This window comes from Rhinoderma darwinii, chromosome 5 (assembly GCF_050947455.1).
Source record: "Rhinoderma darwinii isolate aRhiDar2 chromosome 5, aRhiDar2.hap1, whole genome shotgun sequence".
Lineage (NCBI taxonomy): Eukaryota > Metazoa > Chordata > Amphibia > Anura > Rhinodermatidae > Rhinoderma > Rhinoderma darwinii.
The window spans coordinates 62935458-62961858 of record NC_134691.1 but is presented as its reverse complement, the minus strand read 5'-3'; the positions used below and the strand labels follow the sequence as shown (position 1 = coordinate 62961858).

The 26401-nt window shown below is 42.5% G+C and overlaps 1 protein-coding gene across 2 annotated transcripts in view; it reads right to left on the bottom strand.

The window, feature by feature from the left end:
• Positions 1 to 20701: 20701 nt before the first annotated feature.
• Positions 20702 to 26401, bottom strand: part of ZNF704 (zinc finger protein 704) — a 77787-nt gene continuing 72087 nt past the window's right edge. The window contains exon 8 of one of the 2 annotated variants that reach the window (XM_075828149.1): positions 20702 to 23878. In XM_075828149.1, the coding sequence (XP_075684264.1) occupies positions 23764 to 23878 (115 nt within the window). In that variant the 3' untranslated portion in view covers positions 20702 to 23763. The remainder of the gene's footprint in view (positions 23879 to 26401) is intronic. The other variant, XM_075828150.1, reaches the window with a different exon arrangement.

Sequence of the window (26401 nt, the reverse complement as noted above, 5' to 3'; positions counted from 1 at the left end):
ATAGTGTGCAAGCAATCGCGTGCACACAGCCCTGTGCCCACGCTGTTACTAACAGCTCTGGGCACTGGGCAGAGTATCAGGGACCAATCTGATGGTCCCTGAACATGTGATCGCTGTGAAAACCTATCACAGCGAAGACATTTGTTTTATTTTACTTCTCCTCACACATTGTTTCAGTGAGAGGAGAAGAAAAGACTTATCTGCCAGAAGAATACTGTCGGGAAAAAAAATTCAGTGTTACACTTCAATACACTCTTTGTATAGATACATTTCTATTTATCTATACAATCTATCCATCTATCTTTTTTTCTATCTATCTATCTACCTTTCTTTCTTTTATTATATTAGAATAGGCAGGTAGGGAATATATAATTATATATATATCCACATATATGTAATATATATAGCAATAGCGGTTTATTTTTTCTTAGTGGCAGTTTAGATAGATATATATATATATATATATATATATATATATATATATATATATATATATATATATACCATTTAGTTCGTGTGTTTATATAAAAAAAATAAAATTGTTTGTTTAGTTAGTGTTAGTGACGTTATGGCGAGGAAGTTATTTAGCGCCGAGGAGGCATACACCATGCTGTGGTCAGACTCTGAGACCGCATTAGAGATGGCGTCCGAGATGGAACCTGTTTTGGGCAGTGACGATGATAGCGTCACTTCAGGTTCATCTTCAGGGGACATTATCCCTGATGCAGTTGAAACTGCAGAACATGAAAGTGCAGGGCCTAGTAGCATTGTAGCACGGGACAGCCTGGTCCCTCCAGTTCAGGCTCTTATATGGGCACCTCCTTCATCTTTTGGGCCTAGAATCCACGGATTTACTGCCTCTCCTGGCATAACTGTGGACAATACAAATTTTGTCCAAATGGATTACTTCCATGTATTTATTACTGACGACATGCTAAACATGATTGTCCAAGAAACTAATTTATATGCCGCTCAGTATATAAGGCAGAAACCTTCATCCACCCATGCCAGAGATTGGACGCCCACCAATTTGCAGGATTGAAAAATTTTTTGGGGGCTTACCCTAAATATGGGTATTGTCAAAAAGCCCTCCATAAGATCGTACTGGTCAACAAGACCCGCCCAAGCCACCCCAGTGTATTCTGCAGTAATGCCCAGGTCTCGTTATGAGACAATAATGAGGTTCCTCCACCTCAATGACAACGCACAGGCCCCCCCAAGTACCGATGCAAACCGTGATCGGTTGTTCAAAATAAGACCGCTAATAAATTCCCTCGATAATTTATTTCTTCAACTCTACACCCCTGAGCAGAATATAAGTGTGGACGAATCCCTCCTCAACTTCCATGGAGGATTTAGCTTTCGCCAATATCTACTTTCCAAAAGGGCAAGATATGGCGTTAAGCTTTACAAATTGTATGAAAGTGGGTCAGGATATACCTCCGCCTTTAGAATTTATGAAGCGCGGGAACGCACAATAAATGTTCATGGATGCCCCCCTGATCTTTCCACCAGCAGTAAGATAGTGTGGGAGATAATGCAGCCTCTGCTTCACAAGGGGTACCACCTGTACTGTGATAATTTTTATTCTAGTGTGCCCCTGTTTAGGTATTTGCATGCTGCAAGGACTGGGGCATGTGGTACCATGCGCAAAAACAGAATTGCAATTAGTGGGGAAGCGCTTCGTAAAGGGGGACTCCTGTGCTTATGCATCTGAGGAATTGCTGGCGGTCAAGTTCAGGGATCGCAGAGATGTGTATGTACTAAGCACGATTCATACCGCAGGAACAGTGGCAGTGAGGGAAAGAGGGGCAACATCGGACAAGCACAAACCAGTGAGCGTGTCCGAATATAACAAGTACATGGGGGGGTGGATTTAAGCGACCAGGTTTTACAGCCCTATTTAGTAAAATGCAAAACAAAAACCTGGTACAAAAAAGTGGCCATTTATCTTCTACAGGTGGCAATCCACAATTAATTTGTGCTCTACAAAAAAAAACAGAGGCAGAGACACATACCTGGATTTCTGGGAGAAAATTATTGAAGGCCTCATTTTTGATGTTCAGAACACCAGAGAATGCCCCCAGTCTGAGGATGTCACGCGACTGACTGAAAGACACTTCATCAGTCGGATTCCCCCAACATCAACTAGAAGCAACCCCCAGAAAAAGTGCCGCATCTGCAGAAAAGACGGGCACCGCAAAAATTCCCGATATTTCTGTTCCTCATGTCCCTCGCAACCAGGCCTGTGCATTGACCCATGTTTTAAAAAATACCACACTGTTCTGCATTATTAGATTTTAGTTAATTCATTGAAAATATATTTTTATTTTTCCCCTGATTTTACTCCAAGGGTGAGGGAGGGAATGGGTGGGGGGGGGGGGTGGATGTCATGTTTGCATATTTTCTAACGTTTATCTGCTGGATAGCTCCATTTGCATTAACCTGCAATTTCTTATTTTAAGAAACCCCAAAAAATAAATTCCCATTATACCCCTAGATTAATATTTTGGGATTTCTGCTTCAAGAGCAGATATTTTGGAAGTGTTATAGAAACTCTGTTGAGTTTTGTAAAACCAGCTTTGAAAAAAGGTGATTTGTGAAATAAGCTTCTTCTATCGTCTGCCCTCCTACATCTCTATGTGATAAATAAGGCACAAATATTTGGTATCCCCGTGCACAGGAGATGTGGCAGAATGTGAAAAGAGATGAATTTTGTCCGTGGTCTATACTGTGTGTGAAAAATGCTAGCATAAACTGACGTATTTGCAAAAAATTGCTAATTTTATTTTGTTCCATCTTATTCATGAAACTTTCAGAAGAAAACTGGACTGTCTAAATATATGATACCCCTTGATTAAAACCTTGTGGGGTCTACTTGTGTGAATGAAGTCATTTATGGGGTGTTTCTAATGATTCAGCAGCATTAAGCCCCCCAGAAAACCGTATGCTGTTATAAAATCAAATGTAGAATTCCTGGACCAAAAAGGCCAAAAAGCCTCCTTTTATGCCAAGCCCTGGCACATGCCCGCACAGTGAATAAAGCACACATATTTGGTATCCCCATGCAAGGTAGAAGTGGAAAAAAATGTGAAAGGAGATGAATTTTGTCCGTGGTCTATAATGTATGTGAAAAATGCTATTATAAACTGACGCAATTGCTAAATTCTTGCATTTTTTTCCAACTTTTCCCACTTTAGAGAAAAAAATAACAATTATGTATACTGAGAAATGCCACTAAAACAAAGCCCTATCTGTCCTTTAAAAAGAGTGTAAAATTCAAAGATGAACTTTATTCACCTGTAGAGTTATAGTCATCTAAAGAAGCGCATAGCAAAATTGTGAAATTGTTTACATCGTAATCTCGCAAGATTACGTTTGTCTTGCTGGAAATCTCACAGAAAAGATTCAGACGTGTCAGGATTCTGAATACACATGACGTCCTGGCTGGAGGTAATGTATTTTCATTATCAGGACACTACAGTAATGTTATAGTGTGTGTATGTAGCTGCACATAACGATATAGCTATATCGCTAGTGCAGTGTAAATGAATGGAGAGAAGTGTATGACGCTGATTGGTCAGCATCATACACTCCTCTGTACAACGCCCACTTGGTCTAAAGTAAAAACACGCCCACTTGGGCATTAAGAAACTCATTAGCATAAAGCTAAAAATCGCTCATAAAGTGGTAAAAATTTATAATTTTTCTAAATAAAAAGCACTGCTGTCACCTACATTATAGCGCTGATCTCCTTATGTAGGAGATAGGGCACTTATAATGTGGTGACAGAGCCTCTTTAAACAAGGACTACCTCGTCTTCTTGATCCTAGAATTTGTCTCCTATTACTGGTGGAAGAAACTTAACCTACTGTGGCTGTCAGATCTCTAATGACACTACTATTATTTTATGCTAAAAAAAACTATACTCCTGCACTGGAAACATCCTAAGGTTCCTACGTTATCCGCATGGATTGTGCTGTTAACTTTTCCCTGACATTTTTTGAACTCACATATGAAGCTCATGGATGTCCTGACAAATTTCTGAAAATATTGAACTCTTGGGTAGCCAATCCCAATACTAGCTCTTAAATTGATATTGTCCAGGATATCTGGAATCTGCTACCGTCTCATTGTGTCCGCCACTCCTTTACTGCACTTCTCCCTTGACAGGTACTCACCAAGCTTTCTTGTGTGTGTGTGTATATATATGTATATATATATAAAATTATTATGTTTTCGCTGATAAGCAAAGGCTGTTTGTTAAGGTTTTTTTTTTGTTTTGTTTTTTACTATCTATGCATATTGATGTGTCCAACTATATTTGTATGTTTTAATTGATAACTGACCTTATACGATTGGTACTATTGCATTGTCTCCTGTATGTATTATGCAGGCTTTTATGCCTTTATACTTGTACCTGTAATGACGGGGTAGGGAGACAGACAGGTGAGCCCTAATCTACCCGCCACTCAGTCCCTGCCTACATGCAACGGCCCGTCCTAGGCGACGGCGTACAACTGAGCGACGGTCCCTACGCTCAATAAGTGCATGACAGACAAACAGACAAGCGTACACAGTAGCTAAGGGAAATGGGGCAGTTGCCCACGGCAACACAGTGAGCAAAAAGAGTAGTGAACGAGCCGAGTCAAACCAGGAGTGTACGAGGTACCAAACGCAGAGCAGGAGAGTAGTGAACGAGCCGAGTCAAACCAGGAGTGTACGAGGTACAAATCGCAGAGCAGGAGCATAGTCAGTAAAGCCAGGGTCAAAAATGAAGCAAGGTCAATAAGGATAGCAGGAGCAGCAGAGCCAGGAAACAGAAAAGAATCACAGGCAAAGGAGGAGCAGGAAATGCAGGTATAAATAGACAGAGGGCGGGAGCTAGCTCCGTCTGGCCAGGCTGTGATAGGCTCTCCCACTCCTCAGCCTCCCAGCCTGACTGGTAGAAGATCGTGTCACTCTCTCAGACTTAGGAGCAGGTGCAGACTGATTACCCACGGGCGTCGACACAGAAACTGTGTCTGGCAGATCCTTTACAGTACCCCCCCTTTTAAGAGGGGCCACTGGACCCTTTCTAGGTGGACCTGGCTTATTGGGGAAGCGAAGATTGAACCTCCTGAGCAATACCCCAGCGTGAACATCCTGGGCGGGTACCCAAGTCCTCTCCTCAGGCCTGTATCCTCTCCAATGGACCAGGTACTGGAGGGAGCCTTGGACCATCCTGCTGTCCACAATCTTGGCCACCTCGAATTCTACCCCTTCAGGGGTGAGAACAGGGACAGGAGGTTTCCTCGAGGGAGCCAAGGACGGGGAGCAGCGTTTAAGGAGGGAGGCATGAAACACGTCGTGTACTCGAAAAGACGGGGGTAACTCCAGTCGGAAGGAGACAGGGTTAAGGACTTCAATGACCTTGTACGGCCCTATATATCGGGGAGCACATTTTTTGGACGGGAGTTTAAGGTGCAAATTTTTAGAAGATAGCCACACCAGATCCCCGACCACAAACAAGGGGTTAGCAGAACGTCTTCTATCTGCCTGAGTCTTTTGTATGCTCTGGGACGCCTCTAGGTTCTTCTGAACCTGGGCCCAGACTGTGCACAGTTCCTGATGAACGACATCTACCTCGGGATTGTTGGAACTACCAGGTGAAACGGAGGAGAACCGTAGATTAAACTCAAAATTACAGAAAAAGGGCCAGACCCCTGACGAGTTACTGACCCGGTTATTGAGGGAAAATTCGGCGAGGGGAATGAAGGATACCCAATCATATTGACAGAGATAAAACACCTTAAATATTGTTCTAGAGACTGATTAGTCCTCTCCGTTTGGCCATTAGTTTCAGGATGGAAGGCCGAGGAGAAGGACAGATCAATCTCCAACTTTTTACAGAAGGCTCTCCAAAACAATTAAACAAATTGTACCCCTCTGTCAGAAACAATATTGACAGGAACCCCATGGAGACGCAGGATGTGTTTGACAAACAAGGTAGCTAACGTCTTAGCATTGGGTAGTTTCTTGAGCGGCACAAAGTGGCACATCTTACTGAAACGGTCTAGTACAACCCACACCACCGACTTGCCTTGAGATGGAGGCAAATCGGTGATAAAATCCATGGAGATATGGGTCCAAGTTCTCTGGGGAATGGGCAAAAAACATAGTAAGCCCGCTGGTCGGGACCTGGGAGTCTTGGACCTAGCACAAATTTCACAAGCGGCGACGTAGGCCTTATCGTCTTTAGGCAACCCAGGCCACCAATAGTTTCTGGCAATGAGATGCTTGGTACCCAGGATGCCTGGATGGCCAGATAGTGCAGAGTCATGATTTTCCCTGAGTACCCTTAGCCGGAATTGCAAGGGAACAAATAGCTTGTTCTCAGGAAGGTTCCCGGGAGCTGAACCTTGATCAGCTGCAATTTCGGAGACTAAGTCAGAATCAACAGATTAAATGATTATACCTGGAGGCAAAACACATGCAGGATCTTCCTCCGAAGGAGGACTGGCCATGAAGCTATGCGACAGTGCATCAGCCTTAATATTTTTAGACCCAGCCCTATAGGTGACCAAAAAGTTGAATCTAGTAAAAAATAACGCCCATCGAGCTTGTCTCGGGTTTAGCCTCCGGGCAGATTCTAAGAAAACCAGATTCTTGTGGTCGGTAAGGACCGTTACCTGGTTCCTAGCCCCCTCCAGGAAGTGGCGCCACTCTTCAAATGCCCATTTAATGGCTAAGAGTTCGCGGTTGCCAATATCATAGTTACTCTCAGTGGGCGAGAACTTCCTGGAGAACTAGGCACAGGGACGGAGATGGGTGAGGGACCTGGTACCCTGGGACAAGACAGCACCCACTCCCACCTCGGAGGCGTCAACCTCCACGATGAATGGCTCCATTTGGTTAGGCTGAATCAGCACAGGGGCCGAGATAAAGCACTTCTTAAGGACCTCAAAAGCCTGGACCGCCTCTGGAGGCCAGTGGAGGAGGTCAGCACCTTTGCGAGTAAGATCCGTAAGAGACTTAGCGATGACCGAGAAGTTAGCAATAAATCTCCTGTAATAATTAGCAAACCCCAGGAAGCACTGTAATGCCTTCAGGGAGGCAGTTTGGACCCATTCAGCCACAGCCTGAACCTTGGCAGGGTCCATGCGGAATTCATGAGAAGTGAGGATTTGACCCAAAAATTGTATCTCCTGCACCCCAAACACACATTTTTCGGTTTTAGCAAACAGTTTTTTTCCCCAAAGGGCCTGGAGCACTTTCCTGACATGCTCAATGTGGGAGGACCAGTCCTTGGAAAACACAAGTATGTCATCAAGGTACACTACAAGAAATACCCCCAGGTAGTCTCTTAAAATCTCATTTATGAATTTCTGGAAGACCGCGGGAGCATTACACAACCCAAAGGGCATGACGAGGTATTCGAAATGACCTTCGGGCGTGTTAAACGCAGTCTTCCACTCATCCCCCTCTTTGATGCGGATAAGGTTATAAGCCCCCCGTAGATCAAACTTAGAGAACCATTGGGCCCCTTGAACCTGATTGAAGAGATTAGGAATCAAAGGAAGGGGATACTGGTTCCTTACAGTGACCTTATTCAAGTTTCGGTAGTCAATGCACGGCCTAAGACCACCATCCTTCTTCCCTACGAAGAAGAAGCCAGCACCTACCGGAGAAGTAGAGGGGCGAATGTAACCCTTGGCCAGGCATTCCTGGATATACTCTCTCATGGCTTCACGTTCGGGGCAAGAGAGATTAAATATCCTACCCTTAGGGAGCTTAGCTCCTGGTACCAAATCGATTGCGTAATCGAATTCTCTATGAGGAGGTAACACTTCGGAGGCCTTTTTAGAAAAAACATCAGCGAAGTCCAGAATAAACTCAGGTAGAGTGTACACCTCCTCAGGGAGAGAAATTAAATTAACAGAAAAACATGATGTCATGCATTCATTACCCCATTTGGTAAGATCCCCAGTATTCCAGTTAAACGTGGGATTATGCATCTGCAACCAGGGAAGGCCTAAAACCAAATCGGACGATAATCCCTGCATCACCAGTACAGAGCACTGCTCCAAATGCATGGAGCCAACAAGGAGTTCAAAAACAGGGGTATGCTGTGTAAAATAACCATTAGCAAGAGGAGTGGAGTCGATACCCACTACCGGGACAGGTTTAGGCAAGTCAATCAATGGCATAGCTAGAGACATAGCAAATTCCACAGACATAATATTAGCAGAAGACCCTGAATCCACGAAGGCACTGCCGGTGGCAGACCTATCCTCAAAAGAGACCTGAAAGGGAAGCAAGATCTTATTAGGTTTCATATATATGGGAAATACCTGTGCGCCCAAATGACCTCCCCAATGGTCACTTAGGCGCGGAAGTTCTTCCGGCTGCTTATTCTTACGCCTTGGACAGTTGTTCACTTGATGCTTGTCATCCCCACAGTAGAAGCAGAGACCATTCTTCCTGCGGAACTCTCTACGTTGTTGGGGAGAGACCGAGGCCCCGAGTTGCATAGGTTCATCCGAGTTTTCCGTGGAAGAACGAAGCAACGGAACCTTGGGAGCCATCATGGGGGGGTCAGAGGGGAAGGCACAAAAACGTTCCAGTCGTCGTTCCCTGAGACGTCGGTCAAGACGTACCGCTAAAGCCATAACCTGATCTAGGGAGTCAGAAGAGGGATAGCTAATGAACAGGTCTTTCAGGGCGTTCGACAGACCCAATCTAAATTGGCACCTCAAGGCAGGGTCATTCCACCGAGAAGCTACACACCACTTCCTAAAGTCAGAACAGTACTCCTCAACGGGTCTCTTACCCTGACCTAAGGTCACCAGCTGACTCTCGGCAAAGGCAGTCATGTCAGTCTCGTCATATATGAGCCCGAGAGCAGAAAAAAAAGATCAACAGAGGAAAGTTCAGGGGCGTCAGGAGCCAAGGAGAAGGCCCATTCTTGGGGCCCGTCCTGGAGCCGGGACATAATTATACCCACTCGCTGGCTCTCAGAACCTGAGGAGTGGGGCTTTAAACGGAAATAGAGCCTACAACTCTCCTGAAAGGAGAAAAAAGTCTTCCGGTCCCCTGAGAACCGGTCAGGCAACTTGAGGTTGGGTTCAAGAGGTGAGGTGGGGGGCACTACCAGGGTAGCATCATGCTGGTTGCCCTTCTGAGCCAGGGCTTGGACCTGTAGGGAGAGGCCCTGCATTTGCTGAGCAAGGGTCTCAAGGGGGTCCATAGTTGTGTCAGGGACCAGGGTAGAAAAGGTATATGGGCCTGTGATTATGTAATGACGGGGTAGGGAGACAGACAGGTGAGCCCTAATCTACCCGCCACTCAGTCCCTGCCTACTTGCAACGGCCCGTCCTAGGCGACGGCGTACAACTGGGTGATGGTCCCTACGCTCAATAAGTGCACGACAGACAAGGGTACACAGAAGCTAAGGGAAATGGGGCAGTTGCCCACGGCAACACAGTGAGCAACAAGAGTAGTGAACGAGCCGAGTCAAACCAGGAGTGTACGAGGTACAAATCGCAGAGCAGGAGCGTAGTCAGTAAAGCCAGGGTCAAAAATGAAGCAAGGTCAATAATGATAGCAGGAGCAGCAGAGCCAGGAAACAGAAAATAATCACAGGCAAAGGAGGAGCAGGAAATGCAGGTATAAATAGACAGAGGGCGGGAGCTAGCTCTGTCTGGCCAGGCTGTGATAGGCTCTCCCACTGCTCAGCCTCGCAGCCTCTCTCAGACTTAGTAGCAGGTGCAGACTGATTACCCACGGGCGTCGACACAGAAGCTGTGTCTGGCAGATCCTTTACAGTACCGCTGTTTGTTATGAGGGCATATTAAAATTACCTTTTAAAAAAAAAGAAATATATTATTTAGGTTTCTATGGGGCTAACATAGGGTGTCCCATGCACACCAGGATACCTTGTTTTGAAGGTAAAGTCAGTAAAAAAATAAAAATATATGTTACAGTACCATACTTAGGAAAATATCATATTTAGGCTCGCTATACACATTGTATGTCGGCCAACTATCTATTGCGTATGGTGGCATCCCGACTCTCCCCAGACGGCAGATGTCGTGGGGGGGGGGGGAGAGAAGGCTCGGGCATGTTCATTTTCAACATGCCTGATCCTTTTGTTCATTAGTAGATAAGTCGCTGCCAGTGGAGTCTGGCATCGGCTTTCTCCCCATTAAAAACCATAAGCATGCTTGGCCGAGCTGAGCGTTCATGTGTATGAGGAAGTTGGGTGGAATAGCTGCTCTAGTGGGCTTGTAAAACAAGTGGTTTGTATATCAAGTGGAGTTACAAAACTGGATTGACTTACTGTGTTGTGTGTGACAAAGTGGGGGGCCATTGTATGTGATATATGAATTGATTGCTTGCTTGCTAAAATAAGTTTGCAAAAGTGACACAATTTAAAACCATTTTTTCTTTGCAGCTTACTTCCTGCTGAGCAGCTGACTAGGGGGAGGGGTTAGCTGGTCCCAGGTGGTATAAATTAGCCCTCAGGGCTCTAGAGAGCCTGCTCTAGTGGGCTTGTAAAACAAGTGGTTTGTATATCAAGTGGAGTTACAAAACCGGAGTTAAAAAGGGGAGTTACAGCCCCAGTAAGTACTCTTCTTTTCTTTTGCATTAACAACTGTTCACTGTTTTTTTGTAACTGGGATAATGGACAGCAAGATTGGAGGTTTTCTTCAGTGCACAGTTTGCCATATGTATGCACAACTGGAGCAGGAGTTCCAGGGTGAATACCTCTGTGGCAGATGTGAGCATGTTGGTCACCTGGAAGCTTGCATTAGAGATCTGGAGGAGCAGAATGCAACACTGAGGAAGATAGACAATCTTGAGCGGAGCTTGCTGCTCACGGAGCATGCAGTTAGTGGGTTAGAACTGGAGGGTGAAGACATGGGTCAGCAGGCTCAGGTAAGTAGTTGGGTTAATGTAGTTAGGGGCAGTAGAAAGGGGTCCAAGAAAAGGAAGGCCTATCCTGTTTCTGACATTCCAAGCAAAATTGCCAAGTTGGGTGATGATGCGAGGGTGTCGGTCTCAGAAATGGCAGCCCTAGTGGATACTGATCTCCCTAACAGCCGGGAAAACAGCCCAGCTAGTAGTCGGCGGGATGGTAATGCAGGTAAGCCAAGACAATTGATAGTCGTAGGGGATTCTATAATCAGGAAGACGGATAGAATAATTTGTCGCCAAGACCACCGCAACCGAATGGTTTGCTGTCTCCCTGGTGCCAGGGTTCGGCATGTGGTGGAACGGGTGGACAAATTGCTGGGAGGGGCTGGTGATGATCCAGCTGTTGTGGTCCATGTCGGTACCAACGACAGAATAAATGGTAGGTGGAGGAGCCTTAAGAATAATTTTAAAGAACTAGGCTACAAACTGGAGGGAAGGACCTCCAAGGTTGTATTCTCAGGAATACTGCCTGTGCCATGCGCATCACAGGAAAGACAGCGGGAACTCAGGGAGTTAAATGCATGGCTTAAGTCTTGGTGTAGAGGAGAAGGCTTTGGGTTCCTAGAGCACTGGGCTCACTTTTCATTGGGGTACAAACTGTATTCTGCAGATGATTTGCACCTAAATAGAAGGGGTCTGCTGTGCTGGGGGAGAGAATTCTAGCTGGAGTGGTGGAGTATTTAAACTAGGGCTGAGGAGGGAGGTCAATGTAGAAAAAAAATGGGTAGTCAGGTTAGAAAGGGGTCAGACTATATTGATGGGGGGAGAAACAGACTGTGGGGAGAGGACTAGACAACAGGATAAGGAGATCCTTTTGTTACAAAACAGCAGTGTAAATAAAAATACCCAAATAATGTCAACTCACATTTCTGATAATAAAAGTGAAAAACTGAAAGGCAAGTTAAAGTGTATGTTCACAAATGCCAGAAGTCTAGCAAGCAAAATGGGGGAGCTGGAGGCCTTGGTACTGGAAGAAAATATAGATATAGTTGGTGTTGCTGAAACATGGCTGGACTCTTCACATGTCTGGGCTGTAAATCTACAGGGTTTTACACTGTTTCGGAAAGACAGGACAAATAGGAAAGGCGGTGGTGTATGTCTGTATGTGAGAAGTGATATGAAGGCGAGTGTGAAAGAGACCTTACAGGGTAAAGATGGTGAGGAGGTTGAAACCTTGTGGGTGGAACTAGAAAGGGAGGTAAACACTGAAAAAATTACTTTTGGTGTAATCTATAGACCCCCCAATATAACTGAGGAGATGGAATGTCAGCTATATAAACAGATGGAGCGGGCTGCACAGGCTGATAATAATAATGGGAGATTTTAATTTCCGGGATATTAATTGGTGTCATGGTTCGGCTTCAACTGCAAAGGGGAGACATTTCCTCAACCTGTTGCAGGAAAATTTTATGGGCCAGTTTGTGGGAGACCCGACTAGAGGTGAAGCTCTGTTGGATGTGGTCATTTCTAATAATGCAGATCTTATTGGGAATGTCAATGTTCGTGAAAACCTTGGTAACAGTGATCACTTATATAGTTACATTTTACATATACTGTAAAAAACAAACACAGGAGGGAGGGCAAAAACATTTAATTTTAAGAAAGCCAATTTCCCCAGGATGAGGGCTGCAATTGAGGATATAGACTGGGAAGAACTAATGTCAAATAATGGGACAAATGATAAATGGGAGATTTTCAAATCTACTTTGGGTAATTATAGTGCAAAATTTATTCCTATAGGTAACAAGTATAAACGACTACAATTAAATCCCACATGGCTTACACCTTCTATGAAAGGGGCAATACATGCCAAAAAAAGGGCATTTAAAAAATACAAATCTGAGGGTACATCTGTAGCTTTTGTAAAATATAAAGAGCTTAAAATCAGTAAAAATGTAATAAAATTAGAAAAAATACAAAATGAAAGGCAGGTGGCCAAGGATAGTAAAACAAATCCCAAGTATATAAATGCAAAAAAGCCAAGGTCTGAACATGTAGGACCCCTAGATAGTGGTAATGGGGAGTTGGTCACAGGGGATCAAGAGAAGGCAGAGTTACTAAATGGGTTCTTTAGCTCTGTATATACAACAGAAGAAAGAGCAGCTGATGTAGCCGGTGCCAGTGCTGTTAATATATCAGTTGATATACTGAATTGGATGAATGTAGATATGGTCCAAGCTAAATAAAATAAAATAAATGTGCACAAGGCCCCGGGACCAGATGGGATACACCCTAGAATTCTTAAAGAGCTTAGTTCAGTTATTTCTGTCCCCCTTTTCATAATATTCAGAGATTCTCTAGTGACTGGTATAGGGCTAAGGGACTGGCGCAGGGCAAGTGTGGTGCCTATTTTCAAAAAGGGCTCTAGGTCTTCCCCGGGTAATTATAGACCAGTAAGCTTAACATCCATCGTGGGGAAAATGTTTGAGGGGCTATTGAGGGACTATGTATAGGATTATGTGACAAAAAATAGTATTATAAGTGACAACCAGCACGGTTTTACTAAGGACAGAAGTTGTCAAACTAACCTGATTTGTTTTCATGAAGAGGTGAGCAGAAGCCTAGACAGAGGGGCCGCTGTGGATATAGTGTTTTTGGACTTTGAAAAGGCATTTGACACTGTCCCTCATAGACGTCTAATGGGTAAATTAAGGACTATAGGTTTAGAAAATATAGTTTGTAATTGGATTGAGAATTGGCTCAAGGACCGTATCCAGAGAGTTGTGGTAAATGATTCCTACTCTGAATGGTCCCCGGTAATAAGTGGTGTACCCCACGGTTCAGTGCTGGGACCACTATTATTCAACTTATTTATTAATGATATAGAGGATGGGATTAATAGCACTATTTCTATTTTTGCAGATGACACCAAGCTATGTAATATAGTTCAGACTATGGAAGATGTTCATGAATTGCAAGCGGATTTAAACAAACTTAGTGTTTGGGCGTCCACATGAAGTTTAATGTAGATAAATGTAAAGTTATGCATCTGGGTACCAACAACCTGCAAGCATCATATGTCCTAGGGGGAGCTACACTGGGGGATTCACTTGTTGAGAAGGATCTGGGTGTACTTGTAAATCATAAACTAAATAACAGCATGCAGTGTCAATCAGCTGCTTCAAAGGGCAGCAAGATATTGTCGTGTATTAAAAGAGGCATGGACTCGCGGGACAGGGATGTAATATAACCACTTTACAAAGCATTAGTGAGGCTTCATCTAGAATATGCAGTTCAGTTCTGGGCTACAGTTCATAGAAAGGATGCCCTGGAGTTGGAAAAAATACAAAGAAGAGCAACGAAGCTAATAAGGGGCATGGAGAATCTAAGTTATGAGGAAAGATGAAAAGAATTAAACCTATTTAGTCTTGAAAAAAGACGACTAAGGGGGGACATGATTAATTTATATAAATATATTAATGGCACATACAAAAAATATGGTGAAATCCTGTTCCATGTAAAACCCCCTCAAAAAACAAGGGGGCACTCTCTCCGTCTGGAGAAAAAAAGGTTCAACCTGCAGAGGCGACAAGCCTTCTTTACTGTGAGAACTGTGAATCTATGGAATAGCCTACCGCAGGAGCCGTCACAGCAGGGACAGTAGATGGCTTTAAAATAGGTTAGATAATTTCCTAGAACAAAAAAGTATTAGCTCCTATGTGTAGAAATGTTTCCCCTTCCCTTTCCCATTCCTTGGTTGAACTTGATGGACATGTGTCTTTTTTGAGCCTGTACTATGTAACTGGCAGAAACCAGTGGGAGCCAGGTACACCCATCTACTGTTGGGAGAAGTCTGGCCAGAAGTGGTCTTCATGGAATAATTGCGTCCAAAAAGCCATACCTTCGACGTGGAAACAAGGCTATGCGACTCAACTATGCACGAAAATATAGGAACAGGGGTGCAGAAAAATGGCAGCAGGTGCTGTGGACTGAGGAGTCAATATTTGACATGTTTGCCTGTAACAGAAGGCAATTTGTTTGCAGAAGGGCTGGAGAGCGGTACATTAAGCTATGCAGGGTCGGCTCTGAAAGCAGAAGGCTCCAACCGCTGTATAGTGGCCGTGCTGGGTTACTGCAGCTCTGCTGCTATTCACTTGAATTGTAGCAGAGCTGCAGTACTCCAGCACGCTGCTATACAGTGGTCGGAGCCCTCTGCTTCCGCACCGACCCTTCATAGCTTTTGGGCCCGACCCTGCATTGCTTCTGCCGCCCGAAGGCAGCCGTAGCAGCTGATTGGTGCGGGGTGTCGGACGCCCACCGATCATATACTGATGACCAATCCTGTGGATAGGTTATCAGTATAAAAAAACAGCCCCTTAACTGGACAAACCCTTTAGGGTAAATAAAAATATTAGTGACATTTAATAAACATTTATAGGTATATTCTTATGACAGTGTGTGCCAAATATAGCCTTTATCTGCTATTTGTTATTAAAATTGTTTTCTACAGATTGAAATGCAATGTTTTGCGTATTTAACATCATATGCTATACATTGATACATATGCAGGCTTGTGCTGATGCCACCTACTGGATGAATTTAGTAATTAAGTTATAATTTACTATTCCTGAAACTGTAGTTTTTTATGTGGGCCGTTTGGAACACTAAAGCCCAGATGCATAACGACATGCTGGTGGTTCCAAACCTAGTGACAAGTTCTCTTTAATGTCAACATTCATGTTTGTTGGCGCTCTGCCATTCCGACGTTCTGCATTATATTTACATGCGTGCCTTGTTGCGTGCATGCATTTTTCCACATGGTTCTGGGACCCTTCTCTTTTTTATTAGTATTTGCATATGCACTTGATTTATTACTTTTTGTCACATTGATTAACATTATTGTATCTAGGAATGCACAATGCACTTTAGAAGATATTTTTCTGTATATTGTGGTCAGATTACTGACTTGAGTGTGGCTTATATTGTTAATAGAGATTTGGATCCCAATTTAAACTAATAAATTTTGGAAATATTACCTGTGGTATAGGGGTGTTTTCTAGGGTCTCGTTTTTAATTATGTTTTCACTTGTTAATATGATATATGATATTTTCACTGTGTGCCTGGCGAATGCCTTTTTGTTTTTTTTTTGTCTATTCCTATTTGTATTTTTGCCATTATGTGTGCCCCAGTCTTAACTTTTTCGAGGTGGTGCCATCCATTTTTCCCCGTTTAGGTATGCATACACATCTTACTAATATATAAAGGCCAGTACATTCTTTATTTTGTCTCTTATGCAATTCCAATAACAATGATAATAATAAGTAGATAATTTTGTGCAAATGTGACATAGCATGTAAAAGTACTACATGAAATGTTTATGGCTTAAAAAACAAGCACAGTAAATTATTTATGGTACAGTCCGTCTCAGGGGGGCTACTCCGGAAGAATAAAGAAGGTCCCCTACTCCCGAAGATATTTTAAAATTCAATTACAAGAATTAATGACAAAAATCTATTGCTATCTCCCCTGGAGTGTTCACCTAGGAGCCTGTGACTTTGGCAGATGACATTGTGACTTCTGAATAACCAACCCAAAAGACAGCATTGTTCCCCAAGCAAATCAGAACTAACATAAACGCTAAGCAGCATGGAGTCCAATATTTCCCTGGTCCAACAAACTCTCCAGTATTTAATAACAATGTTGTTAAATAATAAATATCTAAAAAAAAAAATAGTTTTACTATTTACTATGAAAAAAGTTCTGTTTACAGCAAAAACGTACTTGCATTGTCTTACAAAGAAAAATATCAGATGACTACCAAATATTGAGTTTTTGCCCAATTGTTTTCAAAACGTCAAAGATTATTGTCACAAACTTTGATAATTTGTTATAGTAGGGTAGGGATCTCTAACCTGTAGCTCTCCAGTTGTTGCAGAACTTACAGCCATAGGGAGCAGTAGTTTTGCAACAGCTGGAAAGCGACAGACTAAGGAATACTGCAGTCTGTACTACATCACGTTTGCTCCCGAAGTTTAGCGTGTACGTCATTAAAACTCCCGACATACACGCTAAATGTGTCTATAGGGCTCCATTAGCCCGAAAGAGGCCAAAAGAGTGTCTTTTTGGCCTCCGTCAGGCTGGCATACATTGGTATACCTTTTGAAGCATAAAATAGCATAGTAAACCATGCTATTCTATACAACTGGATCCTGCTAAAATAAATTATGGTTTTGTAACATGCAAGCCTTCTGGTGATGTATGCCACTGTATGTCATGCGTCACAGGCCTTTGTAAAATGTTTACGTCATGGTCTTTTCAATACTTTTTCATAATGTATATGTTAAATGGATACCATAACAGCCTATGGGTGATGGATAACAGTGGCATCCGTCACCCATAGGGTATTATGGCATTCGTTTAAAGGGGTTATCTGGGGCTTTTCAACAATTTTTTTAGAGCAGGTAATGGTATAAGATAATAAACTATGCAATACTCACTACTTAATTCCCACTGCTCCATTGCAGCGGCCCTGCAAGCTCCTGCTCCGGTCACATGCCGTTCATTGGTCACGTGGTGTTGCAGCCAATCACTGAACGGCATGTGACCGCTGCAGGGGCTGTAAGGTAAACATAGTAGAGTTCCCAGGATTTGACACAGTTTAGTGCAAATGGAAGTATATTTATTATATAAAGAATAAAATAACATGTAAGAATTTACATTTAAGGTGGATTTTTATGGTATTTTATAAGAATCCACACATAGCATTAGTATCACATACAATATACAACTATAATGTAAAGGGATAGATATACTGTATATATAATTACTGTGCACATAGAACTTTCTGCATTCAAAATCATTATAAATCTTCTCATATCCTTAGTCCGTCTCTGTCTGGTATATAATCAATTATTCATAAAATACTGCTAGGGTCAGATTTTGGTAAAATGCTATCAGAATCCTCAAACGCAAAATAAAAATTCAATTTTTTTCATTTTAGTTACTTTACATTCAATGCAGTGTTTGGCATATTGACATTTTGAAGTTATTGTATACAAGGTGCAGTACTTGGCGCACAAGACAGAGGTAGGTTACAGGCAGAGAATTAGAAATTGTATTTCATAGTTTGGAATGTTTCTTGGTTATTATGTATAAGAATAGTCTGTTATATTTTTTTGCAAGGTGTAGGAAGACAAAGGCTCTTCATCCAGATTAATTTATTTTTTAAATCTGATCTAGGTCTCATACATATGGCATGGCAATAATGCAGGCAGAAATGGTAAGTGGCATGAATTTACAACTGCCAAACTGCTTTACTCTTTAAACTTCTATTTCAGATATAGAAATCTCTGCTACAAAGAAATCCATTCAGCTAAGTGACTATTTTTTGCATGATGACAAATCTAAGGGCATGTTCACATCTACATCGGTGTTTCCGTTGTTCTGCTCCTGCTCTGTGTGGAGCAGAACAACGAAAATACCCGGTGTGCCGATTCCGTTACATAGCAGACATTATCGGCGCTCAACGGAACCCATTCACTTTAAGGGGGTTGTCGACAGGCTAGGTCATCAGTATATGATCGGTGAGGGTCCAACACCCGGACCCCGATCTGGAAGTTTTGCAGTGGTCGGTGCTGGAAGCAGAATGCTCTGACCACTCTGACCATAGGTTATCAGTATGAAAAACCGTCCCATTCCCAAATAACCCCATTAAGAGGTTCCATCAAGTTTCCGTCATGGTGTCCGCTGTTTTATCGGAAATAATAGCCAGTAGCCATGTTTCCAATATTATCGGCAAGATCTGTGTCGGAGGCCCCTAATAGAGCCTCCAATGCAGATGTGAAAATGGCCTAACTTAAATTGATGCCAAGTTTATATCAGTTCTGTAGTGATACATTTATTTATTTTTCTACAGGATTAATCATAATCTGTCCCTTCTTTCTTCTGTACCTTTTTATGCTTCCGATTTTATACAGAAAAGAGCAGATGTTTTGTTTTCATGGATTTATACGGAATCCATGAGAGAAAAAAAATGTGGCATGTTCCATTGCATGCTGTATTATGGAGATATTCTCCATTAGGGACATTGCTTCTAGGGGAGAATATAATCCCATATGGAGGACTCCATTTTCTTTCATACAAGCTCTGCGCTTACAGCTTTGCCATGTGCATGAGACCTAAAACTTTAATGAAGAATTTAATATCGAACTTAACAGATAAAGTCAAGGTGTAATATGAGTTTATGCAGGAGCTGTACACATTATACCAAGAACTGGATTGGATCCCATTAAGACAAAGAAGATAAAACTTTCCCAACAAAAATTTCCCCACTGTGTCCTGATGGAATTTTATGTAGTTCTTGGCACTAAATATACAGATCCTTCACATCTGATTGCAGCAGTAAACTAGTCTTAACATTGGCACACATAGAGTGTGGCCTACAGAGTCAGACTTGGCCCATCAGAGAACCAGATGATCCTCCGATGTGTCCAGACTCTAACACTATAATGGGTCTTAAAGGTCCAGCAGAATTCAACACCATTTGGAGCGCTTTGGAGCCAATCACTTGCCACTATGTGCCCCTCACCTAATGTTGGCTCATGTCACAACAACCCTATATTCCGGGATAGGAGGACCTACTTGCTTACATACTCTCTTCCCAACTTTAGGGGAGAAGGGTTACATGACCCTTGGGACATTTTCCTTCTTCTTTGTTGGCTAATGCTGTGGTGCTTGTGGAGGAAAGTATACTTGCATAGGCTAACACCGCCCATGGGACCTCTTTCTCCTTAGCTACAGAATCTGCTTCTATTCAATTACTATCTTATAATAAATATTCTATATTATACTTGAGATTTACAGACATGTAACTTTTACAGTCAACAACAAAATAACTGGTACCGATACATAGTAAAATGGCTATTCTGGCCCTTGATTTTTGCTCACCTGTCTTTGTTTTCTGCTCTATAACTTGTAATTCACAAATGTAAACTACATGTTAACATGTAACATATAAACACTAATTCAACGCATCCACACATATATTATAAGCAATGCATGTATGGTATGGTACTTCAATGAAAAATGGAGGAATCTCTATGGTAACATAAATATCAAACAATTAAGTCTATCTAATGATTTTAAGACAACAATAATAAAACAAGAGTCTTGGGAACGTAATAAGTAAAAATTCTCCAATATTCATTAATTGGTTCTATCATGTGGGATAATAGAATAATTTGCATAGTTAAATGTGATAATCCTTTCATTTAAATAGCACTTTTTTTTTTCTTTACAGTTTTTACTTTTAATGTCAAGGTGGTTATGGGTTTAAAGGCTACGTAAGCCTTTTGAAGGGATTTTTTTCTTTTAATAAAAAGGTCAATCAGTGTGATTGGTGCAACTTTATAATTAGTTTGTATTAAAAATGATTTTTTATTAAAAATTATTTTTGCTTTTTTAGATACAGCTGCTTTGTATTCTGTATTCAAAGCAGCTGTATCGTTCGCTAAATCCTGTTCCCGTCAGGTCCGCAGGACTGACAAGTTCAGTGACAGCGGGTCCAAGTTCATAACTTAGATGTAATAGATTACATCTAAGAGACACGCAGGACCCGCTGACACTGAACCCATCAGATCCACGGGACTGACAGATTCAGGTCTTAGCGAACTATACAACTGCTCTATATAGAGAATACAAAGCAGCTGTATCTCAAGAAGTTAAATTAATTTTAATAAAAACGAATTATAAAGTTTCACCAAACACACCGATCGACCCTTTTATATAAAAAAAATCCCTTTCAAAGGTTTACATAGCCTTTAATAATTAAATGATTAAATAATAATTAAATGCTGAAAAGAGCACAAACACACAATTACTCAAAGTGAGATGTTGGCTTTCATCAGTGTAGCATATTGATTAATGGATTGATATATTTTTTGTTGCCATGGCTAACACAGAATTACCAGAAATCAAAGGAGAGTGTGTAAAGTATGATTATTGCCTAATAGCCTCTTGCCCATTTTTCGATATTTGAAAATAACAGAAAGTAGAGCTGCAAAACTTTAAAGAAAGTAAAAAAAAAAGTGCAAAATACTGATATAATTAATATCATGTGCAATTCACTAATGATTGCAGAAAATGGTAAAGGCAAAAACTCTAATTCTATTTGCAAACTCCGTGTAAATTGTAAACTCTGGCAAGGCCGCACTTCCCCACAGCAATCATTCATTCAGGCTCCCTAATTCATATTTTTATCCATGCCACGCAAAGGTTGCCACTGGAAGTGGGTGGCAGATCCTGATCTCCATGATCTTGTGAACCTGGATGTGTCACCGCCTATACTAGTGCTGATGGCATGTACAGATATGTGCTACCATTTCTTCTGGTTTCCGTAAGCTAAGAAATAAGGATGGCCACCATAATTGTCTATATTTCTGTAAGGCCCCTAAGAAATCCAATACATTTTCCACAGACAAAGATGAAAAGACATAACAAACATTTGGACTGAATCAGACAAACAAAACTCCAAATTCCCTATCTGCGCTCCTTATTTCTTCGATAAGAGTGCTACTATATTTACACCATGTATTTAATAATCCTGGCCACATTTCCTTTACATATGTGGTAGTCATATGGAGCATTCAGGCTTGTATAGGCACTAATATGTGTATATGTAGACAGTAATTGCTAACATGTTACATATTAAAGATTGTATGAAAAGGGGTTACTGCAGAAACAATTCACAAATATAGTTTCTGTAATTAAGCGTCTTTCTCATCCCAGACAACCCCTTTAATAAGAGAGCCAACAGCAAGCAGCTGATTTTGGTGGGGAAGTTGCAGTTGGCTGAAAATTTCACCTAGAAATGAATGAGAAAAGAGCAGGTAGAAAGCAAAATTACAACAACCTCTTCAAAAGCTTCAGCTATTCATACATTTCCCCTGTAGTGGGCACAGGGATAATATAGTATTACATGCCCCCTGGCACTGAGGAAATGTACTATTAGATGGAGTCCATTTCGATGAATCCAAGTCCGCCAGAGCTCTGGCTTCTTGAGAAAGGATATTATTATACGTTATATAATATACACTTATACATACATGACCCCACTGTTCACTAATGGCATAAAGTAAACCCTGGAGGTCTGCATGGTTGCCCCTATATTGACTGCCCTGTAAATGTTAAGATACACTTCTATTCTCTACAATTTAGAAATGCCTTTTTGTGAGAACTACACCTACCTGGAGGCCAAAAGGAACATTGAATGCAGGTCCAACAATCTTATAATGCACCTAGACAATTACTCAAGAATAACAACAAGAATTGAACAATATGAATAGGACACCTTGAAAAAAAAAACATTGAATATGCCATATAACCATTGCCAAAGTGATCTTTGTTTAGCATCATATTTGTACTGACCATTGTCCAGGTTCTATTTTATTTGTATTGTGGTAATTTATTGTCTTTTTGTAATCTTTTCTGTTCTTCCCTTTCCTCATTGAGTTCTACTGCCAAAATGCATATAGTGCATTTGTGTGTGTCAAATTCTGTTTGTGCGTAGATCAGCAAATGAAGGGGATGAAGATGTGCAACAATTACAATAGTCCACATCAAATACCCATTAAAGAAACATGGATTACAGGATTTACACAGCACTAACACACAACACTAATACTGTTTATATGGAAGTTCACTGACCTCCATTGACTGCTGTTTGGTCATAATAGCTTTCTATGGAGTCTGTGTCTTACGTGTCGGCAAATACAATTTGGATTTTTAGTGAATGATATTAAGTTGATGCAGGGATACCTGTAGATTATGGGCACAGCTCTGGCTTTTTTTTTTAAAGTAACACGTATTATATCGTTTATATATTACTCACAGTATAAAATTAATGTGGGATTGTTACATACAAAGAAGGAAGATATAGGGAATAGATCCAGTTTGCAGACTATGAAGAATGCGAGACATGAGGCAGTTGGCGTCTCATATATTAGTGTTCGTTCTGTTAACTAACAGGCTATTGGTTGTCATCGAAATCTCTACCTTCATTATGAGTAGGTGATATTTCGTAGAAAAATCTAAAATCATATAAAACATGTTTCTGTGAAACAAAGTGCACTACAACTGGACCATTGGTGGACACAAGGCCTCACATATCCTCTACACTAAAAGCGCCTCTCATATAATATGGATAACAGTTCAAGTCAGTACTATCGGCATGACTAGCTCATAGAAAACAGTCCACATTAAAGAGCACTTATGGAAGAATTGTGGTCACAATGTAAGTACATATGGTCACAAACATATTAAGTGCCATCAGAAGGAACATACATATCACAGAATGGCACTGCCCGAGGATATGCTGAATGTCCACTTTTCAATACATTATTTTTTGTCTTGTATAGTCTGGTAAATGCTTTATCTTCTACCAGAAGCTGAATGTCTTTTTGCACAAGACCAGCCATTAGCTTTGGCTTGGCATGTCTTCCCATTCTTGTAAATATTCATTATTTTAAGATTGCTTTATGTTCTTCTTTTACATCAAGAATGATTAATCCTAAAGAAAAGAGTTTGGGTGGTTTTGTATAAAAAAGGAAAAGTAAATTTGCTTTCAGTAACTTTTTTGCTTGTATCAAGGATGAAAAATTTTAGAAATGCATGAAGAAACTTTTTGTAAATTTTTAAAAAAGCTGAGTTGTACAGAGTCCATTAATCATCATGCAATATGTTCCCTGATGATCCAGTGGAGTACAAATCCTTAGACCAACTCTGGATGAGCTTAATCTAGACCATGTACATTACGCCGTGAGTGCAGTTCATCATTGCGTCTGATGGAGGTAGGATTGGAGCTGCATTCAGTCAGAAAATCTCTGACAAGCTTTTTTCCAGCGGCAGGCCGTGCACCACTTGTCTCGGTTCTCCATTCCATACACCTTGCGGCATTTCTTGCCTTCACCACGAGGCTTTCTGCTAGGGAAATGAGAGAACGTTTCTTATTTAAATGTTTTTGCAAGATAAATCTGTACATAGAACATTTAGCAGCTTCCATGTTCAAGTCCTGCAAATCCTGAGTATTTTAAATAAGCCCCTGACATTGGATTGATAAAGCTCAGCAGTAGGATAACACTGTGTTTAGAGCTGACCACTCTGGGTCTTAAGCCCTATACACTGATCAGCCACACCATTAAAACTACTTGCCTAATATTGTGTAGGTCCTCTCATGCTGCCAAAACAGCTCTGACCGGTGGAGGCATGGACCACAAGACCTCTGAAGGTGTTTTGCTGTATCTGGCACCAAGACGTTAGCAGCAGATCTTTTAAGTCCTGTAAGTTTTGATGTGGGGCCTCCATGGATCAGAATTGTTTTTCCAGCACCTCCCACCAGGGCCGCCATCAGGGGGGTATTAGGGGTACTACTGTAGGGGGCCCGGCCAAACTTAATTGAAAGGGGGGCCCGGCAACTGCCGCGACTTGCCTTTGGTAGAAAAAACAGGCCCCTGCAATGGGGCCTGTTCTTTTCACCAAAACAATGTCGTGAACTGCGGGCCCCCCTCTCGTAAAACACCGACGTGAGCTGCAGGCCCCCCTCTCGTAAAACACCGCCCGCTTGCGCGCGCTGGACCGCAAACGCACACCCGCTCGACCGCACAAGCGCGCGCGAAGGTCCGCAGGCGCGCGCCCGCGCGCGAACGACCGGGCTTGCCGGCGCGCAACCTGCTCGTGCCCGCACCACAAGAACATCCCCGAACATCCCTGGCGCACAGACTACTTACCTGCTGGCCCGCCTCCGCCTCCTCCACCTCCTCCTCCCCCTCTCCTTACGTAGCTACGCTCTTGAGGGAGGTGGAGAAGGAGGAGGAGTCCAGTTGTTGCGCGGCGGCAGGAGTTCGTCGATTAATTTTCTGGAGCCTGGAGTTGAAGGACGACATCTGGACCGAAAACATCGCCTGACGAGGACTGGAGTGGGAGCAGTTCTTCTGACACAGTGAGTAAAATTTCTCAAAGTGCTGATTATGTATGGCCCTGTTCACACAGAGTATTTTGCAGGCAGAAAAAAAATCTGCCTCAAAATTCCTTAAAGAATTTTGAGGCAGATTTTGACCTGCCCACACTATCTTGCCGCGTTTTTTTGCTGCGTTTTTTGCCTGCGGCGATTGAGGACAGCAGACAAAAAACGCAGCGAAAAATGCATTTTCTGCCTCCCATTGATTTCGATGGGAGGTCAGAGGCAGAACCGTGGCAAGAAAGGACGTGCTGCTTTTTCTTTTTTCCGCGACTGGCTCCCATTGATTTCAGATTAAATCAATGGGAGGCGGTTTTGGAAGTTTTTTGGTGCTGATTCTGACGCAGTGTCCGAGTCAATATCAAGGCCCAAAAACTCTGTGAACTGGGCCTTATTGTTAGGGCTTATTCAGACGAACGTGTAATACATCCGTGCAACGCCCGTGATTTTCACTCGCCTCTCACGGACCTATGTTACTCTATGGGGCCGTGCAGACTGTCCGTGATTTTCACGCACCTCGCACGGACCTGTGTTACTCTACGGGGCCGTGCAGACTGTCAGTGAGTTTCATGCAGCGTGTGTCCGCTGCGTAAAACTCACGACATGTCCGATATTTGTGCATTGTTCGCGCATCATTCACCCATTGAAGTCAATGGGTGCATGAAAATCACGCCCAGCACTTCCGCAGCAGTATAAACTATGAATGAAAACAGAAAAGCACCACGTGCTACAAACAGAGTGTCATAATGATGGCGGCTGCGCGAAAATCACACAGCCGCGCATCATACGCTGCTGCCACACGGAGCTGTTATGGACCTTTTGCATGCACAAAACGCCACGTTTTTTGCGCGCGCAAAAAGCACACGCTCGTGTGAATCTGGCCTTAGGATAGGAACACACTAGGCATGAACACTGCGGATTTTAGGCAACACATTTTATTGTGGAAGATCCGCAGCGTATTAGGGTATGTTCACACGGCCTATTTGCAGACGTAAATCGGGCGTTTTTGCCCCGAATTACGCCCGAAAATAGCGCCTCAATAGCGCTGACAAACATCTGCCCATTGAAAGCAATGGGCAGACGTTTGTCTGTTCACACGAGGCGTATATTTACGCGCCGCTGTCAAAAGACGGCGCGTAAATAGACGCCCGCGTCAAAGAAGTGACCTGTCACTTCTTTGGCTGTAATTAGAGCCGTTATTCATTGACTCCAATGAATAGCAGCGCTAATTACGCCCGTAATTGACGCGGCGTTCAAGCGCCTGCACATGCCGGTACGGCTGAAATTACGGGGATGTTTTCAGGCTGAAACATCCCCGTAATTTCAGCCGTAACGGACGCCCTCGTGTGAACATACCCTAACAGTCGCAGCAGAGTGGATGAGATTTGAACAAATCTCATCCACACGCTGCAAAAAAAATTTACCTGCAGTGTGGCTTTTTAAGCCGCAGCATGTCCATTTATGCTGTGGAATCGCCGCTCCTTTTTTGC